This window comes from Cryptomeria japonica, chromosome 10 (assembly GCF_030272615.1).
Source record: "Cryptomeria japonica chromosome 10, Sugi_1.0, whole genome shotgun sequence".
Taxonomy (NCBI): domain Eukaryota; kingdom Viridiplantae; phylum Streptophyta; class Pinopsida; order Cupressales; family Cupressaceae; genus Cryptomeria; species Cryptomeria japonica.
The window spans coordinates 305245630-305264790 of record NC_081414.1 but is presented as its reverse complement, the minus strand read 5'-3'; the positions used below and the strand labels follow the sequence as shown (position 1 = coordinate 305264790).

At 36.2% G+C, this 19161-nt stretch overlaps 1 protein-coding gene across 3 annotated transcripts in view; it reads right to left on the bottom strand.

The window, feature by feature from the left end:
• Positions 1-7671: 7671 nt before the first annotated feature.
• Positions 7672-19161, bottom strand: part of LOC131078950 (uncharacterized) — a 105433-nt gene continuing 93943 nt past the window's right edge. For all 3 annotated transcript variants that reach the window (XM_058016797.2, XM_058016800.2, XM_058016798.2), the window contains one exon: positions 7672-8168. In XM_058016797.2, the coding sequence (XP_057872780.1) occupies positions 8164-8168 (5 nt within the window). In that variant the 3' untranslated portion in view covers positions 7672-8163. The remainder of the gene's footprint in view (positions 8169-19161) is intronic.

Below are 19161 nucleotides of genomic sequence, written 5' to 3'. Positions count from 1 at the left end.
ATGAACACAAATGGCCTGAAACCAAACACTCACATTGCACACACTCACCAATGTAGGTAATAAATACATCATAATTGGGCATGATCACTAATGGCGCAAAATCAAACACTTTCACATGTAAGAAACATGGGGAGAAGGCATAAGCACATCCATGCTTGAAGAATAAATGAAATCCAATTACAATTTTCTCACAACATCCAAGAACTATAATACATGGCATCCAAGTATGCACAAATAAATTCAAAACCAATAGGAAAGGAACAATAATTCTTGCAGGTGTTAATCAAACTATACTAGGACTAGATGCTAGATTAATCAAACTATACTAGGACTAGATGCTAGAGAGCTAGTTAGGGAGTGTCATCATGGAGAACAAAAAAATAGCTACCACAAGGAACTCAATATGCTCTCATACAAATGATGATGCTCAATCATCCAAGTACCACACTCCTAAAGTGGGTTTGTCTACCCAAGTCATCCTTAGCCTTTACAAATACTCAAGGCATGCAAACAACAACCATTACCTTGGTTAATTAATTAACCATCTTTCATTAGTTTTTACTTGATTAATCAACTCCCACATGTGATTACCTCACTCAACCACTTTAGTTCGAGGTCACATTAGAAGTCACTCCGATAACCCTCTCTAGTACCTACATCCTATGCTCATAACATTCAACAAAAAATGTGTTATAAAGCCAAATAATGCACAATTTTTTGTTTTCACATCATATATTTAGTTTCACAAAATTGCTCAAACACAATTCAAATGCATCTCTTTTCAAAAACTAAAAAGTATACCTTTGTTTCTCCATAATAATCTATCATAATTCATCATAAATTCTCTTTTTTCAATTTTTACAATTTTACTAAAAACCAAAAAAATCCACGAAACTTCATTAAAATAGATTCAAATTTCATCAAATTTTAAATTTTAAAAATTTTAAAAATCTAAAGATACCTTTTGGTTCTAAAAATTCCCAACACCCCTCTTTTAACATAAAATTCACATTTTAGTAATTTCCTAAAATTTTGGGCATATTAACCCTATATTTTGGGAAGCTCACAAAATTTCCACATATAAATTCATATTCAATCAAATTAAATGAAACAAAGTGCAATGAGGAACGTTAACATCCTACCAATGCTAAATCAATCTTTTAAAGCATTCAAAATTGAGTAAAAACAAAAAGATAACAAAATACCTCAAATTTCACCAAGATTTTGCAATGAATAGATCTTTGCACACATGAAATGAAAGAACACACAAATGAAGCAGTCATTTCCCTTCCTAATTCCTATCGAAATGGAACCGATCCAATGCAATTTGGTTCCCAATTGCTTCCATAATGAGCAACTCAAATTTCCTCCCAAAAGAGACTTCTCCCAATTTTTCTTTCCAAAAATATGCTAAATATGAAATGAACACCCTTTTTCCCTTTTTTCTAGCCCCAAATGCACTTTTTCGTATTTTGAAATTAAAATAATGAAAATAATCTTTTTAACTTCCCAATTGATTTCATTTGCCCTCATTTCCCAATACACATCATTAACAAGCATATATACATCGCGTTTAAATTTTGGCATTAAATGACGATTTTTAAACTATAGCAAACACTCATTTACTAGGCATCCACATAGGATTTGGGGTTTATGGAATGTTACCAACCATGGTATTTGGGGCAATTTTTTAACAAAATAATTTTTTTTTAAAATTGCTCAAATTGAGTACAATGGGTAAAGGCTAAACAATTACAGTCAATTTGACATCTCTCATATAACCACAATTGAAGTATAACTCATACCTGTGGATCCAGGTGAAGAAATATCTTGTACTTTAAAATCACTCCAAAAATGTCAAGTGTACCTCTACATGTTCATAATAGCCTAAGCATAGCAAATTACCCCAACGAGGTCAAATATCACATATATAACTTTATTGTATTTAACTAATCTAACTCATATTATCATTTAATTTCAACATTAATATTAATATCTAAAACATCATAAATTCATAATCACATTTAATCCACATTTAACAATATATTTGTAATGTCACCTTCTTGCACCTTGTTCAATATGAGGTTTCCATTAGCTTATTCCCATGTTCCTGGAGGCTAAGTGGATATGGTTAAAGGACTTAGTGTTAGCTTATTCCCAGGTTCCTGGAGGCTAAGTGGATATGGTTAAAGGACTTAGTGTCCTAAGGAGAGCTTTTGTAGAGGTTTTCAAAGTTTCCAACATAGATTCTACTTTTAGCATATGGTTATTTTTAGTGTTATTTTTATCACTTGTTGTTGGCTTCTATCTTCTCTCAATTCAAAGTGTAATGCTTTCCAGTTTAGTGCTTGGGTGAGTTTCAAGGTTTTTAGGTGATATTTGATTTGTCACTTAAGTCTTTTATAAAGGTGATTTATAACTAAAGTGAGGGTGAAGAGTTCATGAAGTGTTTCCCTTGTTTGGTGCATAGAAAAGTGGCAAGTTCTAAGTTGTTTTTACAAGACAAGTTTGGTTTCTAAAGTGACACTAAGGTTAAGGAAACTTAGAAAAATAAAATATTAATATTATTGTCTCCCAATGTGATGCCAAGACATAAGGTGAGATAAAGTGTTATCTAATATTCAATATTTTAATCTCAAGAAATGGATCGAACCTTTTAGGGTTCATTTCATATTGCTTTGAAATTAGAAATTAGAGGAAAATGTATTCAAATTCAAATGAAGGTTGCCCTAACTTTTCCCTCACATTATATATTTGAGTTTGACCTCACATTTTCTCATCGATGAATCGACAACTTAATGTTATTTGAGTTTGACCTCACATTTTCTCATAGATGAATCACATATTTTTAGTTTCCTAATATGGATTTTGGTGTGGTGTGAGCTTTCTTAGAGAGCAGTTTGAGTTTCTGAAGAGTTTGGATTCTTTTTCAGTGTTTGTGTGCTTTTTCAGAATATTAAAAAAACATTTTATGCTCTTAACTAAGTGGTTGACAGAGATATCATTCTAGGTATCATCTCATTTCTTCTCTATACTAAGCACCATCTATTGAGCTATCACAAATGGGTTTTGAAGATCAAATGATTTTATAAGGAAAAATTGCCCTATTCTAGAGGGTCATACACTTGCACTTGGCACGTGGGGTTATTGTGAGTTTTAAACCCACATCTTTGGTGGCTAGAAAACACTAATTTTGGGTGTCTATTAATATTATTAAAGATTTGTTGTAGTTAGAGCAAATCTTGATGAGTTTGGAGTCTTGAAGGATCTTCATACAAATTGTCCTTGACCATTTTATGTCTAGCATTGGTGCTAGAAATGTTTATGAGCATTTCTTTTCATGTTTGGAACACTTTATCAGCTATGTAATGTGTTTAAAATCTAATTTTTAATGTTTGAATAAGTTCCATGAATTTGGTATCCTCATCATCATCAATCCATCAATGAATCAATTGATTTTCAACTTGACTAGGGGCAAAAAATTTGTTTGCTTTTGGTTTGTTGTGCATGCTTTCTTGTCAATTGTATGTGTTATTATTGTTTTCATTTATCATGGTCTTTGCATTCTATTGCCACAAAGGCATCATGGTCTTTCGTATCATGGTGTCAGAAGGTGTATGTTTGTGTTTGACCTTCTTGATCATGTAGTTGGCACATTGTCATCATGGTTCCTTATACCTTGGTGCATAATGTTGAGTAAAATATCAAATCTAGGTTGCTTATACCACCACAAAATGATTCTCATCCCTCCCCTTTCTATATCTATCTATCCATCATCCCTATCTACTTTTCATCCATCTTTTCATATCTTTTGTTCATGCATCCTTAATCCTATAACCCTCCAATTTATCTCGAGAACATGTATGTGTACCTCGAACCTACTTGCCCTCTCAAGGGGGCATACAACCTCCTCGTCATCCTTCATCATCTTATCAGTGACTAGAGCATCACACTACTAGTTTGTATCCCTTTCTATCCACTATATTTTATTCTTCTTTGATATAATGTTACTTCTTCTAGGCGTGACACCATATCAAAGAGGGACAAAATATTTACATCTAAATTTGTTCATATCCAACCACACTTGACTTATCTTGTTCTAGCCAAATAAGTACATATTTATTATTTATTTAATTAATCATTTATCTTTACTCTTAATTAAATAAATTTGCATCCCCAAATCCTCTAACTAATCAATTAACTAATGCCTATTTATTTAATTAATTTAGGCTCGTTAATCTTCATTACCATTTTCCCTAATATTTAATTCCACCTCACCCTCAATCCTTGTCCATTAAATCCTAACCATTTAATCCATCTACATGGTTCAAGATCTAAACTTGTCATCATGTGATAAGTGTCCTTAACCTCCTCTTGCTCACACGTGTGAGAATGAAAGGTCACCTCATAGCTACCTTACCTCTTACACATGTCATAGACATGTCTTTTTCTTGAGCTTCCTCATGTGCTCGCACATGTATGAGCACAACTAGCTCTTACAACTATGGCACATATCATTTTCATGCCTTCTTGTACACTTGTCACAAGGCTAAGCTTTCAACCCATGCCATCTCTCTCAATCAATCATAGTCATCCATTTATCAACACATCTTGGTCATTGCTTTTCCTTATGGAAAATCTATAAATCAAGGTTTTTGCTCTCATTTTGATCATCTCTTCATATCCTAACTACATGTCTTATTTTATATATATATTCTATTGATCCTCATCATTTTCATCCTAAAATCATGTTGCTACTATAAGCAATCATATTCCACCCAGCTACACAACATCAAAGGAGCAAATCAAGCGGAGAAGGATGTCTCTACTTTAGCTCAATCTATAAGATGAGAAGGTAAAAGGAAAGGTAACATTATATGTTTCATTTGTTTATCTAATTATGTCTTTTGCATTTTCTCTATCTTTGATGACATCTCCAAAATATACCATTGAGAAATAAATTAGACCTACATAACTAGGTGGAGAAATAACCTTTTACTTGTAACCACTCAACACACATGCCAAGCATACATATTCAATATATAATAGCCAAAACATAACATAATCACCCAATAGGGTACAACATCCTATAAGATATAAATCAATGCATCTAAATGACCCAGAATCATCATACATTGATTCACAACATGGATAGCAATAAGCATTTCTATAAACTAAAAACATCAAGATAAACCAACCATATAAGCGTCACATACGCATCTCAAGAAATTCCACAACAAAATACCTCAAATCCTCACATGAAATTTGGCACCCTAATACACATGAATCTCAATGCATATAGAACACCAACAACCGACATGTTGAGGAATCATATCTCAAAACATGCATGTGGCCCATACACCAAGCAGAGAAAGAACAAAAACCACAACCAAGGTTAGCGATCAAAGTAGTGAAGTTAAAACACAATCAACACCCCAAGCAACAAGCCCAAGCAAGAATTATGCATCCCCTAATACATAGCTGAAAAATAATGTTGAGACCAAGACATCTCTACACCGCAAACAAGAAGGGCATTACAAATCCCACAAGCTTTAATACCTAGTTGGTATAAAATTATTTGTACCGCGCAAGATTTGCTTTAAAATTGTAGCCACCTAAAACTCTTAAAAATTCTATGAAAGAGCAAGAGAGATCAAATATGAGAGAATAATTCTATTCTTTCAAATTATGCAAATATACAATGATGAACTTCCAAAGAATTGAGATTACAAAGGGAACCCCTCGGTTATATAGGCCAAAGTGAGACATACATAAGATTATGACCTAAGCAATTTTTTTACTTGGGACATAAAGTGATAACCATCCTATGTGTACACTAAGTAAACTTAAGTAATTAATGTAAATAAAACCTAGATGATGAACTAGCTAGGTAAAACACCTCTTTAACACTAACAACTGTCACCTAAACATCTCATATTTCTAAATTAATCTTTTCAGTTAGAGTAGTAGATATTTATAAATTTAATACTATTCTAGGAGAGTAATTGTGAAAGAGTATGCCATGTTGAAGAAGTTTACAGTTTAGGCAATAAAATCTGCCTTCCATAGCCTCGGATACCCTTTCCTCTACAAAATCATTCCCCTTCTTTTTCTTGTAGTCTACAAATGATGCCCCAAGGGATCCGCCTATTTGCACCACGTAGGCCTCCCTTCCTTCATACCTCTTGTATAGGGTGAATCTGCACTGGGAACATTCATCTCCTTGCCTAATGAAATTCCACCATCCTTTAAGCTTTGATATATAACCATAGCCTTTTCAAAGCTCTCATTTGGCATAGGAAGGAAGGATATGACCAAGGTTGTGGACTCTAGCTTTTTTACACCTGTCAACTAAGTTTGCTTGAAAGATTTTTTAAAGTCTTTTCCAAGAAATCAATTTCATGGATATCTTGCAACCATTGAAATCCATGAGACTACATTTCTCTCCTCCCTTTTTTGCCCAACTTGCAATCTTCATAAGTATTGAGAGGGCGATGCCATTGTTCATAATGAAGTTGCAATTCTCTTTCCTAACGTTATACCCTTTTATTAAATGCATTGATGAATGTCCATATCATGTTCTACCTCTCTATCCTTCGAGTGTGCCTGATTTGAAAGAGCACCTATTAATTATCTTTTATATTTTTGACATGTAAACCCTATGTGAGAATAGGCTCCTAGGGGGTATGTGACACTACAATAAGCTCTGAATGGACCTGCGGTAACATCCAACATAACTACAGCGGCCTATTAACATCTACAACAATCTATACAACACGTGTAGCAACATATAACTAACAAGTAACAGCCTTCTAAGAGTATGCATGTGTGATAATAAGTCTACAGACAAAAACCGCCAAAACTTTATAATAACATATTTTTATTCATAGATATTGTGATGCAAGATTATTTGTGGACTCAAATGTTCATGCATCAAAAAGTGACGGAACTTTACAAAAGATGTAGCATTAAGTAATTGGGTGGCGAATCATTATAAGGGTTATATGTGGAGGCTTACAAGAATGTGAATTGCAATAGGTAAATTTGATAGAAGGATAACGGCATACTATATAATTCTTGATAATGTAATATCATAGAACTGAGAAGATAGAAATGCATGTCCAAAAGTGTGAAATTACTTGGCAACAAAAAAGAATTAATGAAACAATGCACAAATTGGAGTTGTAATAGTTGTGGAAAGTTGATGCAAGGATTCCCTAATGAATTCCAGTCCACCCTAAGATGAATCCAAAACACATCAATAAATGAGAATAAGAAAGACTTCAAAAAAATCCTTAAGCAAGCAACTAAATTTAGATAACTTCAGGCAAAGTTTCCCTTAACAATTAGCAAATATCCATCAAGAATGGTTCATCAATGGGCTAGCTAAAAAATCATTGAGGATTCCACCAAAGGTTTGCAATTATCTAACCTCCACAAATCGTCTGTTTTTATCCCACTTGGGTTTCGGCCAAAATTTTATGGTTTTATTAAAGATTTACATTCTCTTCCTATTGCTCATAGTGTAAAAATGTTAGCATTCCTCTTATATGATTGGTAAGAGTACCCTAGCATGGTATTGTCTGAGTTACCTAATGTATTGTCCTTGCTGCACATATAAGATGCACATTTTTTTAAAATAACTTTTCATTGTAACACAAAATCACAGAATATTCAAAACTGTTGCATCATACCATACAGATTTCCGTTCTTAACAAAATAGCCATCCACCTAACTTTGACAAACTTGCAATGCACATTTGAACTTTATGAAGAGTATCAGATTCAAATGGCAAAATTCAAATTAAGCTTTGATTATCCACAAGACATAGATATAATTGTGCACCACACTGATTACACTATTTATTAGTCTTCTGTAAACATTTTCCACCCATTCCTAATTGACTAGATGCTGCACAGCACCCATCAAAGTTGTGCCAGACAAACCTTAGAAGTTGAAAACATTGTCTTCCGGGTGCCTTCTCATATGCCTGATGAATTAAGATTCAAGAAAAAATGAGGCGAGATACATCAATAGATGTAAACCATCAAGTAGGAATTTATCAGTCATCTTTGGGGCAACGACATGGGACCTTTACGAGAACCCTCAGTTTCCAACAATCGCTCTACTCTCTTCTTGGAACTATACTGTCTGTCAAAGTGTTTAACCTGTTTGACAAAGAAAACAACAAAATAATGTATATTATATTAATGCATAGAGACATTAATAATTTATGCTCGTCATTCTACATCAAAGGTACAAGATTAGAGGGGAAAATGCAGCAATTAGAAAGCAAAAGGTGATTTCATGATACATGAAAATGCAGAGAACACACTAATCAGTATAAAATTGACATGTTATAGCTTAAATTTAGACCCATTCCCTAGAAAACCAATTCAAGGAACCACAGTTAAAAAAATGCAAAGATGAAAGATGACAAGTACTTTGGAGAGTTGAAAATCATGTATATAAATTAATTTAATTAAATTAAACAATATTTAGGCTGAGCAAATTGTATATGTTGACCAAATTATTGGAATGATGTTTTTGACCAAATGACATTTTACAGTCAAAAACAAGAAAACCCTGATACATATGAATATAAGTACGCTACAGTATTGACAAAATGAATATTTTTTTAACAGTTATGAGTTACGAAGCACTCCCTAAAACTCTAAAATGACAAGAAAAAAATTCCGACAAAACATTCTATGCTGCGGGATCAGAATTATATAAAAGATACTTTTGGGTAATTTACTAATTTGATAACAACTCATTTAAGTTTATTTGCAATTGACTTCTCATCTCAGAGACCATCTTTGCTTCCTTTTTCATTCCCTACTTTGTATGCTTCTGTTGGCACTAGAAATTTGTGTAGCTCAATAAGTTAAAAGTAGGAAGTGGGTTGTAACTGAACCAGGCAAACAGTTGACAATGCCGTTGCAGAAAAATTAAAATTACTAATATTGTAGTGAATGTGTTAATATCACTTCAAACAGCGCAAATTACCACCGCAAGTTAAGGAATCTGGAAAGTTCAAATTCAATCATTTAAACAAATATATTTCCAAACAGATGGCAAAGCCAATGGTTTCTTAAGTTAGAGGACTGGATTTACCTTAATCAATCATTTTAACAAATATATGTCCAAGGACATGGTAGATAGAGTTTTACAAAGGCATGCATGTAACAATATTTGATCGTGTCATGGTCTTAATCAACACATATTGACAGATTATAGTTGCAAATTTGCAATCACATAGTTTAACCAGTGATTGCAATCACATCACAAAACTAGAATAAGGGTTTGATGTCTTGCAATGTAGTTTAACCAGTGATTGCAATCACATCACAAAACTAGAATAAGGGTTTGATGTCTTGCAATGTAGGTGCACCATCATGATCATATGATGGATGGCTGTACAAAAACAACAAAAAATGATCAGAGAATTCAAGAATAGAAGAGGAACACACAAAGGTACAGCTAAATGATCAAGCCAGAAACGATGATTAAGGCATGCCAGAATGAACTAAGACAAACCCACAGAGCCAGAAAAACAATATGTCACTAATATTTTTTAAGGAAGAACCCCAAAGAAGGTTGGCTGGCTCCAGCCAAAAAGGAAGCAAATTTCACAGGTTGTGAGAGAGGGAGTATACAAAGTGCAATGTCAATATATAAGTCATATGCGAATCTTCTAGGAATATAACTTGCTCTTTATAAATAAGCAAACAGAAGATAGAGTAATAGATAATAAAGACAAAGTGATCCAAAGTATTGAAAGAGAAAAATTTTAACAATTGATTATGCAGCTAGTAGTTTCAAAGAATCAAATAATAAAGTACAACCTTCTTTTATAACTCAATTTGCTAGATCATAGGTTTGAAATTTGGGATCGCCAACAGTGTGTCCCCCAAGCTGTTCCCTGATGCATACTTTTCAGAGAGCATGCTGACATATGGACCGTCCAGAAAATTGTCAATATGAATAACTAGACTTCCTTCTGACAAGTTAGTTGTAGGTAAATGGTCCCCCAACAAGCTTAACTTAAACAACTTACCTTCTCACCAACTGCTCTCCAACAGACAATACTTTGGTTGGTAATTGCTTAACATGTAACCCAAGGCCTTAATTCTGCCTAAACACTAAGCCATGGTTCTCACTCCAAACCCAGAACAACAATGGCATTTTGGACCCACAAAAACATCCGCCTATATGGAGCCTGTTGTGAGGTATTCACACATCGCCCCATTGCAAATGGGGACCCCACTTTTCGCTTTTTAGGATTGGCCCTTTTTGCTCAGTCCTGGGTTGTCTTAGGGTCTTTGCTATTAGTCTTTGCATTGAAGGGCTAGAGTTTCTTAAGTAGCCAGAGGGTTCATCAAGTCAGGGTGGTCTCCTGAGATTGGAGTAAAGACAGTCAGTTGTTAAGGCTTTTCAAATGGATGACTTGTATCTTGTTTGCAGGGTTATGATTGAAATGAGGATCTAAGAAAATCAAGTGAGTTGAGCATGATAGGTAAATAGAAGGACTCCTTTGTATCATGCCTAGGTTTCTTGTGTTATCTAATCATACTTCTTGTTGCAAGCACAAGCCTTGGTTGTTTGAATGGTGTCCTTGAATTTCTCAACCTAATTCATGTCCTTGCCAAAGTCTTAGGGCGAGAAGTTCATTAAGGTGATGTACCTCATTAAGGTCCCAGAGAGAACTTTGTCTTTGAGTCCCGTCCTCCCGAAGGTCATAGAGAAAATTCACCTCTTGAGCCTTCTCTTTGCAAAGGACGGTGAGAGAAATTTTCATCTTGATCTTATCATTTCAAAGGACATTGAGTGAGTTTCTCTTAATCTTGTCCTCACTAAGAACATTGAACGAAATTGCTTGCAGTTTTCTCCTTGCTGATGGTTGACCGAACTTAAGTATGTCTCTTGGAACAAGTTTTGTCATGTCTTTAGAAGAGTATAAGAGCGAAATGCATTGTGAACCTTGCCCTTAGGAGGGTTGGTGAGCGAAATCTTTAACTTAATTCATGTCTTTACCTTGGTCTTTGGGCGAAAAATTGTTATAGGTCATGTCCTTGGAAAGGACATTGGACGAATTTACCTACCTTGACCTTGTCCTTGGTGACCTTCTAGAGCAATCTGCTGATGGTCATTGAGTGAATTTAAATGTGTCTTTGCTTTGTCCTTTTAAGGGTTTGAGAGCGAAATTTGAGTCTTGTCCTTGGGTCGGCCATGGAGCGAGCTGCACTTTAGGTCTTGTCTCTAGTAAGGACATGGAGCGAAATCTTCATCAAGGGCTTGGAGCGAGTTTTGTTTTTGTTTTTTTCACTTAGTATCTTCCATCTGCTTAGACCTTATCTTTGGAGAGATCATGAACCGAGACTTGATAGGACCTGTCCTTCTCAAGGTTGTGGAGCGAATTTTCAATGATAAGTCTTGTCCTTATCAAGGACATAAAGCGAGCTTCTTCATTTCGGACTTGTCTTCTTAAATGGGCAAATTCAAGGTATAAGTCTTGTCCTTGGAAAGGATATGGAACGGGTTTGACTATAAAACTTGTCCTTAAGGCAGTCCTAGAGCGAACCATTTCTTGAGAGTTGTCGTCACAAAGGACATAGAACGAAGTAATGAATTATAGGTCCTGTCCTTGGCAAGGACGAAGAGCAAAAAACCATATAGGGCCTGTCATTCGAGAGGACACAGCGAAGTGATTGATATGTTTTGTCTTTGAGATGGTCGTGGAGCGAATTCACTTACTATAGGGCCTGTCCTTAGAGAAGAACTTGAGCGAAATCCTTACCTTGAGTTTGATCATCAAACATATGACCCGATTTGATAAAGTATACGTTTTTAAGGGGCTGACCAAAGTGAAGTTATAGATCTTGTCCTTAGGACGAACATGGAGCGAATTTTGAATATAGGTCATGTCCTTCAAGAGGACCATGAGCGAATATTGGATTTAGGTCCTGTCCCTGGGCTAGTCAGAGAGCGAACTGATTGCTTTAAACCTTGATCAATCAAATCAAATGATGCAATTTAATCTTGGTCTTGTTCTTAGGAAGAGAAAATTAATTATAGGGCCTGTCCCTAGGGAGGTCATAGAGCGAATTTCACATCTTGACCTGTCCTTACCAAGGACAATGAGCGAACTTTCCCATATAGGTCCAGTCCCTAGCAAGGACATAGAGCAAATTTTCCAAGGACACGTACTTCACAAGCAAGTCAAAGCGAATTTCAAAGATGTACCTTGCAAGAGTTTTAGAACGAGTTTTGTATTTCAAATTCCAAGAGAAGTTCAAGGTAAGAAGTCGGTTATCATAAAGAAGCTATTTGTTATTTATTTTACCAAGTCGGCTATCATAAAGAAGCTATTTGTTATTTATTTTACCAAGTTGGCCTATTACTCCAAGGGACATGTCTCTTACCCTAAATCGCATATAAAGGGAAGGTCAAATCAATCATTCCAAGCATCAATTCAAACATTTTTCTCTCCATCAGTGGCAGGTCAGCGAATTACTCCAGCAGGACAATGATTTTCATCAGCATATTTGCGAATTTCATCCAGCATATAGGTGAAATTCATTATTGAGAATGCAGGTCTAATGTCTTGAGAAGGCGAATTTATCATTTAAGTATTGAGGAAAGCGAATTTGCTCAGCTAGGAGGCCTATAAACCAGCAAATTCATCTTTAGACAGCCCAAATTTGCCCTAGGATATTCAAATTACCCAATGAACTTATTGATTGCAATCATTCAAAATCAAAGATTGTGTCAAAATTAAGAGATTATATAAGCTATATATCATATGAGTTTGATAATGTACTTGCTTTGTTTTGCAGATATAAAAGGGAAGATCATGCAACCACCATAAGGCAAGAGACACAAGCAAGGATGGAGGGATGACTCGATCATGACAAACACTTCCTATCATCACTATGCAAGACCAAGGACAAGATACAAGGGGACTACTTCAAGAAGCTTCATCAGCATCAAGAATACCTCAAATGCATGAAGAAGACTCAAAGTACTACTAAGTTGAAAAACTTCAAGCATTCAACAATTGCAAGCAATAGCGGGTTATCTTCAAGGTTTTCATTCTATCACATCGACATGGAGAGATCATAAGATGGCTAAGGAGAGACCGTGCAATCACTCCAAGAAACACAAGGATGGAAGAAAGACTTAGCTACATCAATACTTCCCATCACCACTACTTTGAGCGAGCTAGATAATGTTCAGTATCAAGAGATATCTCTCAACATCCCTTCATGGTGACAAGTCAACTCTACAAGTGCAAGTTGAGGTAGAATCCTAGTCATCGTCCCAGTCACCACTCACCAATCAAGGAAGGTCTACACCAGCATGTCTAGATACAATGTATTTGATTCCTCCATGATGGCACAAATTCCGATGTACCTACCCCTGACATCTATTGGTCCACATTCACTGAATGTAATTTTCTCATTGGCTAAGGAGAGTTTGTTGTAACAAACCCTAATTAGGGTTTTCATTGTAGAATCCTAGCCATTGATGGACAATCAATCCTGGCCATTCATTATAAATGAGCTCTCTATAAAGGCTCAAGCTCTTCATTTGTAAAAGTTAATAGTGAATAGCTGATAGTGAGTTAATAGTCAGTAGATAGTCTTAAGAGAATAGAATAGAAGTTAAAGTAGAGTAGGAAGAGAAGGTAGAAATTGTTGCCTAAGTTGTAAATGAACTCCATTTTCATTGAAGTTATGGTCAAGTGTGTTGTTTCTTTACAATGTGCATGGTTTCTTGTTGGATCCTCATGTTAGATGATAAATAAATTAGATTGAATTGAAGAAGTTGTTGAATGTATTCATGTGGAATCCGCTTAGTCCATACCACTAGCCTCTTGCTGCTTGTAACTACGCCTTATGTGGTCAACTGGAATGATATGAGCTTAACTTTGAATCGTTCTACATTCATTGCTTATGCATTAAATTGAATGGTAATCGATGGTTGATGGTATTGATTCGAACATCCTTGAAACGTCCTTAGAAGATTGCACTGAGCTTGTGTCAAATTGTTCAAATTGATGGTGAGACCTTGCTTAGTAGGATTCCATCTAGTCATTCACTCATCTTCCTACATTCTTAAGATTAGAATAGACTCTCTCAAACCCTACCTCTTTTGCTATTTTTTATCTTTCAATTGAGTGGATAGGGCTAAAGTTCTAGCAAATCAAGCATTCAGGCATTCGAATGTAAGTCCCCCTGTGATTCCAGCATAATCACATCAAACAACAGAGCTTATCCACACGTAGTGACCCTACATTCATGAACCTTGGAGTCTTCTCAAGTGATCCTTAAACAAATCTTCAGCATCCAAAAGATTTTGTTCAAGAAAGGATAAGTTACTTATGGTATTTTATTTTGTGTTCGCATGTGCGTAAAAAACACATCAACAGAACCATCTAGGAAGTTAATCATCTAGGTGGCTCATGTATTTAACTTGATAACACAATAGATATAATGTTAACCAGTTGTACCAACAAGTTAGAAAAGCATTCATAAAATAAATCGCTTTGAAGAAAAATCTGCACAAACCTTGGTAAATGAATTGTATTGTTACTATGTCTAGAAGCATAATGTTGTATCAGACCATGTGCTCCCATATGCATATGCCTGTGGGTGGACTCATAATCATAAAGATGAAATTTAGAGCTCAAGCAATACTAGGACATATTCAAAGCTCATAAAAATCATAAGACAAGCGACTATTTAAAAATAGACTAAACCCAACACGTGCAAGATGACAGATTGGTGTGCTATACTCAAGATAGCAAGACATAGTACTCGCAAGCATAAACATGATACTCAATGAGAAGGATTATGATACTCAACGAGAAGGAAGGAATCCAAATGAAGCAAGAAGCATATATGAGATACAGTATCTACACTAGAGTATAAAGCAAAGGGTGAGAAGAAGAATAAGGCAAACAAGGATGAAACGAGGCAGAGATTCTAAATGGTATAATTATAACCAAAAAAAATAGCTAAAAAGAGCTATCAGTGCCCCGTATGAACAAAGGAAAGCTTATGGAGTTGCATTACCTATGACACATGTATTGTTGTAGAAGAAAAGAGGAAAGATCAAATACAATAATATAAGCTGCAAGTTGTCCCTACAAGGAGGATCAGAAATGTGAAAATCCTGGAAGAATGATGTTGATGTAGTAATGAGACCACGCATGATGGCATGACTGAACTTGGTATTGTTGATGGGTATTTTATGACCACACCAACACAGAATAAAGTTATCAACGGTCACTTTATCCTCTCTTGATCAAAATCTTATGTATGCTAAGATTGCGGGAAGATCATACATTGATTCCAAGGTTCCAACTACATACTAGCAACTTTATGATGGATATAGACTCGTTTGGTTTGATGTTGTTGGTAATCCAAGGAGACTTACGCACACTGAAGAAGACTTAACAAATTTGTGACTTCAAGGAGGCTTTTGCGAATGATTTGGTAGTCAATAACTCTTTTTTTGGGACTTTTCAATGAAATATATGGAAAATAAAATAGGAAAGGGTTTAGAAAGGCTAATCTAAATATAGGAACTCAACAGATAACAATGACTCAGGCGAGATCGAACACACTTTGCTTCGCCACTTTCAAACAACTACACAAAGAGGGTGCAATCTTCAAAGGTTGTGTTGTAAGATTTTAAACCATCAATGAACATCATCAAAGAACAATGCTCATTTAACAATCTTAGTTAAGAACGCACATGTAAAAGCTCAGTCCAACCTTGCACTACGGATAGATTTAACATGCAAAACCCTAATTAAGGTTTGACCAAAGATTCCCAAAATATGATGCCAAGTAGTGGGGGAGATCAATTAATGAAGAATCTCGCCCACTACATATTAATTGCCTTTTTCTCTAAAAAGGGCATTCATGATGCATTAAATAACCTCAACTTCTCAAATCGTCCACCATGCATTAATGATACACTAACTCCTCAATATGGCAGTTGTCGTGCATTGAATAAGCCACCACTTGATCAAAATGTCCATCAACAACAAATGACCCATCATGCCTTCATGCAATTAATAGATTCTCGTCTAAAATTGGACAACCATTATCTCATTCATTGATGGCAAATGCGACAAACGGCTTCCAGCTCTCCTACGGAGACACTTGGCACAATCTCCAGTTTGAATTCCAGCATTGAAGTGTCCTCTTCACACTTAGAGAAAAACTTTCCCATCTTGATGCCACTTCTTGAGTCCTTCATATTGTGTTGGAGAACAAGGAAACATTTTCCAAATGATCCTTCAAGAAGGATTCCACAAAAAAGAATTCGTGCAACCTATCCTTCAGATGGTCAACTATCAGCTCTTCATTATTCAACCTTCTTGCAAACAATGCCTCTACTACATTGAGGACTTCTTCCTGAACTTTTCTGACTGATTCCTTCAATGATGTTGACTCCTTACTGAATCTCTCAAAGAATTCCTTCCCAGTCCAGACTACATAAAACCACCATGGGAAATCATATATTTCGTTTTCCTTGATGACCTTCGCATCAATCAATGTTTGCATGGGAATCCCCATTAGTGCTTTCAGGCGTGGAATTGTTAAGTCCTGATAGATATGCACACCTACCCATGAATTATCCACAACTTCCAACTTATTCAGGAAAGCTAGAATTCTCCAGTGGAAGTGAGCCAAGTCTTCAATAAATTTACCAGCTGAAGTGAAGATGTCCTCTACCCATTCCTTAGAACACTGAACCCTTTTCCTTATTTCTTCAATCCCATCAATGGACTCCTTGGGAAGAGAAGAGGGAGGAACAAAGGATTGATCTTCTTCTCTGAATGGATGCCTTAAGCATCGCACATATTAGCACAAAGCTTTGTTCTCGCTCTTCAACTTCTTATTCTTCTCTTCCGTCCTTTTCATCTGCTCCTTCAATGCCAAGGAAGATTCATCAAAGTCTTCCGCCACTTGTGCCTTGGAGGCATGCCCTAAGTCGACTGTTGTGATCTCATATTCATTGGGTATAATCTCGTTCCTATCCTTGTCAACTCTGGGCACAACTAGGTGTAATGTCCTAGATCCTGACTCATCCCATGTAACTTTGGAATATTTCCTTGTCACCTTATTCTTCGTTGGCTTGTCTATCTTGTTTAAAAGTTCCTCCAGTTCTTGCACAGGATCTATCTCTTCCTCCGGCTCCCTTCTCATCCTTTCCTTCGGCCAATCTAGAGCAATTGCTTGTTGATCCTGAACTTCCTTTTGCACTTGTTCTTGTGAAAATTCCTCAAAAGTTCCTAAGTCTCCAAGATTTGTTTCCATGAAACAATCCTGATCCTGTTGTTCTAGAATCGGAGAAAGTTCTTGCCTTTGACTCTTCTATTGAGCAAGCCTATGTGAGGCGCTAACGCTGAGAATATCTTGTGCCTACACAATGTCGAGATCATCTTCCTATGGCTGGCTTCTTGTAACTGCTTCTGGGAACATTTCAGCTTCATGCACGTTGGAAGAGCTAGCAGGTGACTGTACTTCTTTTATCCTTGGCCTCTTCTACTATGGCTCTTCCTGTTGAACTTGCTTTCTCTTCTTTGCTTGTGAATTGCCAGGAATGCTTTTCTCCCTCCTACACTCTGATCTATCTTGCAGATTTTCCTCTTCCCTAGCTTGGGCTCCTAATGACCCTTTCGTTGCTTCGCTATGGGAATCCAGGTCTCCCATCAACTGGTAAGTCAGGCGGACATTCTTTGCCTTCAACATTGCAATGTGCTACTCAACCCAATGCCTAGTGAACTTCAGGACTAGCCTACTTATAACATTTAAATCATCAACTTTTAGCTCTGAACAATCTGGTGCCTGAATAGGCCTATCCTCCTTTTCATACTCCAGTTGAACCATATTTTCATCTTCTTCAACCTCATCCGGCACCTGTATAACTTCACAAAGTCTTATCAAATTAAGAGGCAACCTAGAAAACATCCTCTTTTTGACTTCAAAAATCAAAGTCATCCTTAGCGTTGGCCCAGTAATCTTCCAGCTGAAACTTGTGTTTGCGTTTTACTCCAGCAACCATCCTGATTTTATTGCAAGGATCAAATAATGTCCTTGCAGTATGAAATGCTAAGTGATAGAATAATAACTCATCTACTGACTTTTCTGTTGCCGCCAATGTTGGACACATTTCCTCATAATCTCCTATGATAATTGGAAATTCAAATGACAACTTCTTCTTCTTCTTCTGAATTTTGTCATAGGCAGTCAACTGTCTAGTAACTTCCAGTAGCACCATTTTGTCCATTGGATACGTCGAAAGCTTATATGGTTGGTTAGCGAATCTTTGGACCCGTATTTAAGTTAAGTTCAGAAATTGGATGTACCAGGCTCCATAACTCTTTACTAACTTTCTAGCTTCAAGCGACAACCTTGTATGAAGTCCTCCTTGCAATGATCTGGTGATGTGCATTGTGAATGTGTCGCTCGCATCCTTGAAAGAAATAGTATTATATAAGTGTAACTGTGGATAACATTCATGAACTTTCAATCGTCTCGGTCCGCATCCCATGGGTCCTTTTCTCGGCATTCCATTGAATTTGCCCATTCTAGCCAACGAGTAGATGACATATGAACTCATATAGAAAGATTGAGATTGCCTTAAATTCTTCAGCTGCTGATCCAAATTGTGGCTGATTATCTTTGCCCAATCTATCACTCTTTCACCTTCCATTACTTCACCAATGCAGTAAAACATCCAAGGTTCAAACATGAAGGCCTACGAACATCCCATGATTCTGCTCATCATCAGCACAAGATCGACATACTCTTGTTTAAAATCCATGCTGGTGATTTGCTTGGGCAACTTGGAAATATGAGGCTTTGGCTTCTGCATACAGACTTTATTGATTATTCTAGCACATCTCTCGAAGCCAACATCATAAATCAATGTTGCTCTTTCTTTGCTCTTGTATGTCATGGACTAGTATGTCAGAATTCCAAAAGTCTCTCCAATTGCTTCAATTGTAAGGTTGACCAAGAGTTTGCCATGCGGTGCCAGAATTGCCCTTCTTTCTGCATTGTAATGCTTCGCACACTCCATAATCAGCTCTGGGCACTGGATGGCTAGAGGGAAGCCGGCAGCTGCAACAATCCC